This window comes from Mytilus trossulus, chromosome 2 (assembly GCF_036588685.1).
Source record: "Mytilus trossulus isolate FHL-02 chromosome 2, PNRI_Mtr1.1.1.hap1, whole genome shotgun sequence".
Taxonomy (NCBI): Eukaryota; Metazoa; Mollusca; class Bivalvia; order Mytilida; family Mytilidae; genus Mytilus; species Mytilus trossulus.
Window position 1 is genome coordinate 101782394 of NC_086374.1, and position 10605 is coordinate 101792998.

General features: G+C 32.8%; 1 protein-coding gene across 1 annotated transcript; it reads left to right on the forward strand.

Annotated features, from left to right (window-relative positions):
• Positions 1-3798: 3798 nt before the first annotated feature.
• LOC134706167 (tripartite motif-containing protein 29-like) lies at positions 3799-4641 on the forward strand. The gene has a single exon (XM_063564876.1). It carries the CDS (start codon positions 3799-3801, stop codon positions 4639-4641), a length of 843 nt encoding a protein of 280 aa, XP_063420946.1.
• The last annotated feature ends 5964 nt before the right edge of the window (positions 4642-10605 follow it).

The following is a 10605-nucleotide window of genomic DNA, read 5'->3' on the forward strand; positions in this document are numbered from 1 at the left end:
TAGAAAGTTAAAGATGGCAAACCCGAGACTTTTACATATTTCGTGAACAGGTATACAGAAGTAGTCGTTTGTTTATGTAATTTGTTCGTGTTTCTCGTTTCTTGTTTTTTTTTTATATCGATTAGACCGTCGGTTTCCCGTTTGAATGGTTTTACAGTAGTAATATTTGGGCCCTTTATAGCTTGTTGTTCGGTTTGAGCCAAGGCTAGCAAAGTGGTTTACTTTTTTTAAATTGTTATTTGGATGGAGAGATGTCTCATTGGCACTCACACCACTTTTCCTATATCTATATAGTTGCGAAAATCTTGTATAAAAGTTATAGTGTATGTTTGAAAACATAGCTCATGGGTATGCTGCATGCAGTGGATGTAAGGAACGCATAAGATTAGAACCTCTATATCTTGTGACTTTGTTATCATCCTACCCTTGATTCCTTTCACACCTATATCTTTGTCTACATGAATAGCATGCACATGTCAAATCATGCGAGTATCTACTTCATCTGGCGTACAAAATAAATCTTAAAATCTGAATACTCTTTCTGAGCTGATTTAGGGTCCTTGGAAGTGCTAGCTAAAATATGACTTCCTCGTATATCATAGTAACTGTTGATCTACCATGATGCTGAACAATCGATCCCCCCAAGAAATCTGATTAAGGCCTGCTTGATCTCATGGACTCAAAGAAACTTTTTCCAGTCAGGAATTTGACGACCTTCTATATATGTCCTGAAACACTTTAACAGACGAACAAGAATTTGATTCAGCTTAAAAAAATCAGTGTCTGCTAGTGTAAGATTTGTAGCAAGATTGATGTATGACCAAACTGTTTATTTAAGAGTGTGTTCGTTTCGTGTTTGTTTATAATCCATTGTAGAAAATGTATGTCGCTTTCATGCAACTTGCGTCATGCGTTAATGGACCTTTCCCCGAATCAGAAACTTTGACATTGTCTATCTTTATTGTTAACAGCATATGAGGGTCTGTCTATGGGGGACGCTCCATATGTGTATTTTTAATTTTGTTGTAATTTTTGCTCATTGTTCTCTTTTCTTTTTATTTTAGCATCCTTTTTTTATTCATAATTCTCTATTCTGTAAACCTCCATCTACACCCCCAAATACGATCATTCTTGGAATTGTATTTCATTTTCCATCACTTTCAATGTGAACTCTACGTTAATGAACTTGTTTGTGATCTAAAGGATACATATGTCAAACGTTTTTTCTCCCCGTAATTTTCAAATTTACCCGCGTCTTTCACATTTTAAATATCTCACAAACAGGTCATGTGATTTATAAGGATGACTGACGTTAGAATCGAAAGTTGGGGAAAATAGTTTTCCTATTGCTGTTGTAGTGTATAGTCACATGTAAATAACGGTTATACTATATCATCAAATTTAGTGTAAATAAGATTTTTAAATAACAAAGTGAAACGAAAAATGTAACTAACTACCTTGTTGATTTTCCAGGGACAATAACACAGAGTCATAACACGATCGACCACGGTAAGCTTATCCCTTCAATATCATTGTCTTTGTACGTAAAGGGTTATACATTAACGTGCCGTAAACAAATTTGGTATTTGATGATACGTTGAAATTATCTGCTTAATCTGACGAAACTACGGTACCATTCAAATGTGTACTGAAAAGGGCGACAGCGTCAACATATTTTCATAACAGAAACAGAACTGTTATCATTATTTGATAGAGATTTCCTGTTTTGGTCACTGGTTTTATAATATAACAGGTTGGGTAGTAGTGTCTCTGTTAATTTTGGGTGCAGTAGGGGCAGCAGAGGCTGATCCAGCCACTGATAAAAGGGGTGGTACAAACCCAGAAATAAGGAGGTGCAGTTCCAAACTATATGTCCCCATTCATATCGTAATCATATCGTAATGGAACAATTTCTTGCACCTTTATTACATACATTGTTAAGTTGAGCAATTACTCCCATTTCTTTACAGTTTTAAAATAGCATGGTAAACCACATATGTATTATGAGAAAAATGTATTTAGGGACATCTTAATTGCTTTCTCATATATATATAAATAGAAATGAGGGTTTACGTCCATGTCAGTGAACCTAAATAGAACCCAACGAAAAACGAAAGAAAACCTAGAAAACAACATAGCTCTTCAAAAACAAATAATAGTCTACACAACATGGCAGACTTGATACCCATACGAGTCGATAATAAGTATGAAACAATTGTTTAAATTTTTTTTTAGAAAAAACAACCATATTTCTCAACAGTCATTAGCTATAGGAAAACTAATCAAACAAGAAATAAAGAAAGTAGCTCTTCTTATGAATAAGTCGACAAATGCAATAGTAAATAGTAAAAAATATCAGTGACCATACTGATCTGATATTATATTAAGACAACAATCGTATATTTAAAAATGTATTTTGTTAATTTTCTTTGATTACATCTTCTGACATAGACTCGGACTTCTCTTGAGTTGAATTTTAAATGTACGTATTGTTATGCGTTTACTTTTCTACATTGACTAGAGGTATAGGGGAGGGTTGAGATCTCATAAACATGTTTAACCCCGCCGCAATTTTGCACCTGTCCCAATCCAGGAGCCTCTGGTCTTTGTTAGTCTTGTATTATTTCAATTTTAGTTTCTTGTGTACAATTTGGAAATTAGTATGGCGTTCATTATTACTGAACTAGTATATATTTGTTATGGGGCCAGCTGAATGACGCCTCCGGGTGCGGGAATTTCTCGTTACAAGACTTGATGGTGACCTTCTGCTGTTGTTTTTTGTATGGTCGGGTTGTTGTCTCTTTGATACATTCCCCATTTCCATTCTCAATTTTATTTGTGTTCTTTGCAAAATGGATAAAAATACATAATGTGCTTAATTCATTTTTTATCGAAATAAAGCATGAAAAAAATTATGAAACTGCAATTCTAAAAAGTCAAACTTTTGAACAAATATACAAATGAAGTGGATTTAAGTAAGTATAGATAGCTGTACGGCCTTCAACAAAGAGAAAACCCTTATCGTATGGTAAGATCTAAAAGGCAACAACTTGAGAAATATGCACTTAAAAAACTTTACGGCCTAAGTTATAACAAAACAATTTTACCAAAACTACCACTAAACTTCATGCATCTGATTTGGCCATGGGTTAAGCACATACAGAATGGGTGGGGTTACACATGTTTGTGAGCGTTCAACCCTCCCATAACCTAGTTAGTACATCACAACATTAGGAAATACTATAAAAACTAATCAGATACATGTATAGATACAAAGCAGAAACACATGTAACAAAAACACAGACAGGCCGTAGAAGGGTATTTATGCATTTTTTCAACACGATGACACAGAGAACAGATCTGAACTTTCTCGCAGTCACTGACAGATAGTTTATAGCAAAGTAGAAACAAAATTTCATACATATAAGATAATAAACAGATATCAATCATTACGCATCCATCAATTTCTTCATGGTGCTTTTCGCGTGTGTTTTTTTTTTGTTACATAAAAGACAAACATGACTTGCACATAGTTGACCCTTGCGTTCTTGATGCAGCTTAATCCAAAGAACATTTTCGAGCACATTACCATTTTAAAAGTGTTATTTTCATTTCTATTATAAAATATGTTCCCTTGGAATACAATCATTATAAACTGTTTGCTGACGATTTCTCTGACTGAGTACTCTAAAAAATGACTTCCTCAACCAATAAAAACTTGCCATCAAAATTAACCGCAATGAATTATAGATCTTCTTATATACTTAACGCATCTTATATTTGAGCAGGAAAAAAATCATGGCATCGACACTGAACGTAACGTGTGGTTCATGTGGATATGAAGACTTCTTAAAAAATGCAAAGAAATGGTTTACCATATGTGAGGAGGGATTCTGTGGAGAATGTGAAAAATACCACAAATCTATGAAAGTTACGAGGAATCACAAGATGATTTCTATTGAGGACTATCGTCAAATTGAAAGCATTTCAGTAAATCATGGTAAAAAGCTAGATCTTTATTGCAAGAAACACGATATTGCGGTGTCCGTAGTCTGTATTCATTCAGAACATAAATCCTGTTCCTCTTCTGATGTCATCTCCATTGATGAAGCAGCAGAAAACGCAAAACAATCAACTTCACTCTTAGACTTAAAAGGATCTATCTCAACAACAATAGACAACGTGAAACACTGCATCAAAGATCGAGAAATAGCTCTGAAAAATGTCGACCAAGATGAACAAACAATACGTAAAACGATTACAGACACGCGGAATCTCAATAAATACTTGGATGAACTTGAGAGAAAACTGCTCCTAGATTTGAAATCCAAACATGAAAACTGTAAATCTAAAATCATTAAAATTCTTCATCAATTGAGGAAAATAGAGAAAGACGTAGAACACTTGAAAAAGCAGACACTTCAAATGAAACGTTTTACATCTGACCTGCAAGTATTTCTAGGAACACGCCAATTAAACAAAACAATTAGTAAAACGATTGGATCACTCAAAGAAGAGATCACAAGTTGTACGAAAAAGAGAATTGAGATAGAGGTGAATAACGTGATCAGTTCCTTAGTGAAAGAGGTAAAACAATTAGGAGAAATCAAAGTTATTGAAACTATGGCCAATCTACAATAATTAAAAGATGCAAATTAAAGTTCTATCAGGCTCAGATACAGGTACATGGGATATCGCAAAATATTCAAGATGTCAGTCTACAGCTGAAACAGAAGTTTGATATCAAAGAATCAAACCAACCAATAACTGGCTGCATTGTATTACCGGACGACCGAATTATTATTGCGGACTATTATGAATCTGGTAAGTTAATGGAATACAACAACGATGGTCAACACATACGTGACATTCCTGTCTCTGATAACTCGCATAGTCTTACAATATCAGATACTGACTGTATTGCTGTTACATATGGAACGTCTAAATACATGGAGATTATAAATACAAAGAATACTAGTGAAAGAAAGAGGTTGAATTGTAGTAGTTTGTGCTATGGGATATCTTACCAGTACCAGAAGCTGTATGTTGTTGTATATCGACAAGGCATAGTAGTGATGGACTTGAATGGAAAGACATTGCATACCATCGATATCGAGGTTTACAGTGTGGATCATATAACAACGACCAGAGACAGGATATACTATACAGACAACGATAGTAATACAGTACACTGTTGTAGTATGACAGGACAAGAAATCTGGGTATTTAATAATAAGTCTATTTCTTTACCGAGAGGTTTATCAGTGGATAGTAATCAGAACGTATTTGTTGTTGGTCAGACCTCTAACAACCTGACACTTATACAATATAACGGGAAAGATAGCAAGATCTTACTTACTGATCGTGATGGACTTCTGTCTCCTTGTGCAGTAAATTACAAAGAACAAAAGAAGATTGTCTGTTTAGGCTACAAGGATGGAAGCGTCGCATTGTACCAAGTTTTGTAGAAATAACACATGGACAGAGAAATGAAGTGTTTACGTATTTACATATATCAACGGACATAGAAATTGATAATAAATCTAGACAGTCGTTAAAAAGACGACACATAACGTTGGACTTATGTTTCCTTCATTAGAAAATTCAATTGGAAAAAATACTTTGCTTTAAATACTTAGTTATACATGTGAACAAATCAAAATAGTATATAAGGCCGTGTTTACACCAAACGACATGTACAGTAAACATATTTACATTTAGTCGACACACAAACAACGTTAAATATGTCAACAAAGAAAAACAAAATAGCGTTAGACAAAGCGCATAAGTCACAATGACAGACAAGAAAACAGACAATGACCATATCAAAAAACAAAATGGCGAAATTTATAAATACTGAGCCCCACCAAGGATTTTACAAAAAATGGACGAAACAATAAAGGTTAAAAACAAAAAGAAAAATTAACAGAGCAGTACTGCACGTAACAAAAAAATTATCATCGAGGTCTTGTTATCTTACGATGTAATTTGATAAAAGGTTGTTAAAAATGGGTATGGGTATTTTCGTAAAAGTTCAGTGTACGGAAAATATATAATTTCAATCCATGTATCTATGATGAGTTAATTTGCATAGTGTTATCGAATTGCATTCTTTGAAATATGACAACCCAAAGAGCAATCAAAGTCGACAAGTATATAAAATAAAAACATTGAAGCACTTTTTTGCCATTTTATATCGGTCAGTTTATATCGGTGGTGGAAACATGTACAGCAGCCCGAAAAGAAACTCAAAATGTTTGTAGGAAAACTGACAATCCTTGTGATCTATGTTTAGAGTCAAACGTACCTGCGACGTCCCGGAGAGAATCCATAATGTTTACAGGCTAGTGCTTCAGTAGTGTGTACTAGATCACCAATGCCTGCCTCACTATAAAGATGAAGAAATGTGTTATAATGCCAGACATTTTTTATACAAAACCTAAAGGAATACGATGCAAACATATATGTGTTATAATTATCTTAGGCTTTTTATAATGAACAAAACCTATACATTTAGTTTTAAACTAAAGGAGGTTTTATGGGTATTTTCGTAAAAATAAAAACAAAATTGTGTCTTATGATAGATAAAAATGAAAAATATTTGCATACAGCACAAATAACTATGTCATCAGAGAAAAACAAAATATCGTTAGATACTCCATAGAAAAAGTGCAGGAGTAGCAACGAAAAACAGGAAAACAGACAATGCCCATAACACAAAACAAAATGGCAAAATGTATAAATACTATGCCGCACCAAAAGGATATTACCAAAAATGGACGAAACAATAAAGGTTCAAAACAAAAAGACAAATTTATAGAACACTATTACACGTAATTAAGATGGTAAACAACATCTATACCTGGAAACAATACTCTCAAACCATCATGTAGTATGTGTGAATTAGGCTGAGACAAAACATTTATCATTGAGGTCTAGTTATGTTCCGATATATTTTGATAAAAAGTTCATTTTTATGGGTATTTTCGTATATATTCAGCGTACGGAAAATTCCATAGGAATATCAAATTGCATTCCTTATAATATGATAATCCAAAGAGCAATCGACAAGTATATAAAAAAAATGAAAATTGATTAATTGGTGTTCAACGCCACTTGCAGCACTATTTTGCTATTTCATAGCGTCAGTTTTTATTGGTGGGGGAAACAGGAGTGCCCGGAAAGAAATCCTAAACTTAGTTAAGAAAACTGGTCATCCTTGTGATATCTATTATTAAATTCTAACGGACCTGCTTCGTGCCGGAAAGAACCAATAATCTTAGTGTTGGCAGGTTAGTGGTTCAGTAGTGTGTACTGGATCATTAATGCATGCCGCGCTATAAAAATAAAGAAATGTGTTATGATGCCAGCGAGACATTTTTTATACAAAGCACAAAGGACAACTAAGACGCAAATACCTATGTGTTATAATTATCGTACGGCTTTTATAATGAACAAAACCTGTACAATTTAGTATTAGACTAAAGTAAGCCCAGCACTTGAAAAACGAAATAATTAAACAAGAAAAAAAACAACGAACGGATTCATTTTAACAACAATAAACGAAATGGTGACACACAGAAATCAACAGCAACCACGGAATTATTCATAAATTGTTGGCAATACAATGTTAATATTTGAGCGTTACAAATTATAGTTAACTGAGATATAATATGGACACTTACATGATGAACTGTATCATTCCTATCTTATTTTGAATTATTAGTGGTATTTTCAACGTAAAGTATGAACACAAGTTGAGGATGTCTTAAATTAAGCAGTTGAATGAACAATGTAGCGGTACAAAGAAGAGTATTTTGAATGCAAGCAATCCCAAACCTTATACATCGGAAGGGTGGTAATTAAATAGTTATTACAATTTTTGCTGTCTTTGTCAAATATTAAATGATCACAATAACTTTCAATCTTTATAAACTCATCTGACAGTTCAAAAGTTCCTCAAACACCATTTGCTCCTAGACAAGTTTCAAAAGAGTGTCCAAAAAAAATTAACAAGGACATAACTAGAAATACGGGAAATGTTTATATTCATGCTTCCCAACATGATGTGTGGTAACAGTTATTACATTAACGGAACCATATTTGCTGTACCAGATAAATATTTTTGACAATTAAACTTTAATATTTGAAAACCAACAGCTTATTACAAAATGTAGATTTTTTTGTTAACCAAAAAGGAGTATAACATAAAGCCGAAGTTTTATAAGGAATGAGACTTTTCGGAGATTAAAGAAGCTGATGATAGTACCTTAAATCTGTCGCATGATAAAAAAATCAATTTGCAATATGTTACATAATAACTTACATTATATTCAAAATGTTAAATATACAAACCCCGATATAATTCAAAGTCTATAAAAAAAAAATTGACGGATAAACTAACAAAAACAATCTTCAAAATTTACCAAAAATGGATGCAGATACGTCACAATATTTTATCTTTAGATCATCAGGTGATCTTTGTACTATGAAGAATTATCAGTCTGATTCTTTAATCTAACATATAAAATTATATGTCCATTTAAAGCTATTCGATTCATTGCGATTCTATGTGCTTATCTACAACCGGGATACAACAGTCTGGTGAAAGTATATTATATGTTGATTAACTCATGGCTGAATGCTGAAATCAGGCTGTGGATTCCTGTTTTGATCTGTACGATATTTTGTGATAAATGGTACCTTTCACATATTTTTTTTGTGACTGTACGTTTTTTGCATTATTTTGCTTTTAGTCTTTGATTCAAAGAATATTTGTCACATTTATAATTTTATCTTCGGTATGGTTGTCTTGTTAGACAATGTTTTCCGTCATATAAAAAGAAATTGTTCTCTGTCAGTTTTTTCCCAGGTATTAAGAAAAATTGTCTTCAAATACCGAATTCTTTTACGGCACGTTAAACGATAAACGTTTAAGTACAGAAACGACGATATTGAAGGGATAGTCTGACTGTGGTCGATCGCGTAATGACTCTGTGTTATTGCACAAATGGTTCATCTTTGCTAGCCAAAGGTTATGATTCAGTACCCAGCATCAATTGTTCATGTTTGATGTTTGTGTTGGGGTTGCAAAACGAATACATTTGGTGTGTTAAATTTTGAAACAAGAAATATTTTTTTTCAAGAATACTGTTTATTCATTTTACTTATTTGATAAACCTAAAATGACGGATGTTACTTGATGAACCGTAACTGCTGCCTTATCCGGACAATTTTAGTCAAAGATTTGTGTTTGTTGTGGTATGTGTTAGCCGAATTGAATTTTTTTTTTTTTTTAATCTTGAATTTCTTTTTACTTTTGTGCTTTTTGATTTTGGCACACTATTGTACCTTCTGTTAGCTCTTTTTGTGAGTTTTTTTTCTCACTATAATGGTTTCTTCAATATAGTTCTCTGGATTATATTTTCGTTTTCGTCAATGCTTTTATTTGATACGTTTCCGTTTCCATAGCATTGTATACTTAGGATTCTTAGGCATTGTTCTTATATTTGTTTAATATTATTGGTCGTCGTTTTCGTTGACGGCATCCACAATTATTCACGCTGTAGTTAAAATTCTGAAATTTTTATTACTTTCTTGTTCTGTTCTGGATTTTTACAAAACTAGGACAGAAGCTTGTTTATGATCATTATTCAGGAGTCTTTTTTTTTAAATCATTTTTTTTGTATTTAACTTATAAATGGACTTAGTTTTTCTGCCAGGAAACATTCTATTCTTTCGGTGGTTACAGTTTTTAAAACTTTTATAACTTTCTCAAACTATCTTGGATTTCTGCCAAACTTGCTTGTTTATGATCAAAAGCTAGTATCTAGAAAATTTTGTACCTGTTTATCCGTATTGTACTTATACATGGACTTAGTTCGTCTTCCAGTAAATATTACTCAGACTGCAGTTTAATATTTAAAACATTCATTACATACATAAACTATCCAGGATTTTCAAAATTTGAAAAGAAGCTTCTTACAATAAAAAAAATAGTATCGAATGAATATTTCTATTGATTTAATTTTTCATTTTGATTGAGCCTGCGATTAACAGAAAAAGTAGGCGAGACAGTGGTTTCAGTAGAACACTGACAAATGTTTATTGATTCTTCAATGTAATTCATTGTAGACAAATTTTGTGGTTTTCAGTGCAAAAAAAACCGCCACGTGTTTAAAATTTACCTTCCCATAGTCAGAAACTTCGACATTGTTTATCTTTAGGGTAAACAGCATATAACGTTCTGAAAAAGGGGGCACTCCATATCTGTATTATTCTAATTTGTTGTGCCATTTTCTCTATTCTTTATAATTATTGACCATTATTCTCTATTCTTTTTATTTTAGTATTCTTTATTTTTTGGTTCATTACTCTCTATTATGTAACAACCCCACCCCATCCCCCATCTGCACACTCAAATACGATCATTTTGGGATTTGTATTTCATTGTTCATCACATTAAATGTTTGAAATAACTTCATGAAATCTGCGTTAAAGAACTATTAAATGATCTGGGAATACTTGTGTCAAACGTTGCTGTTTTTTTTTATTTTCAAATTTACCCGCGTCTTTGACATTTTAAATACATGAACAAATAGGTCA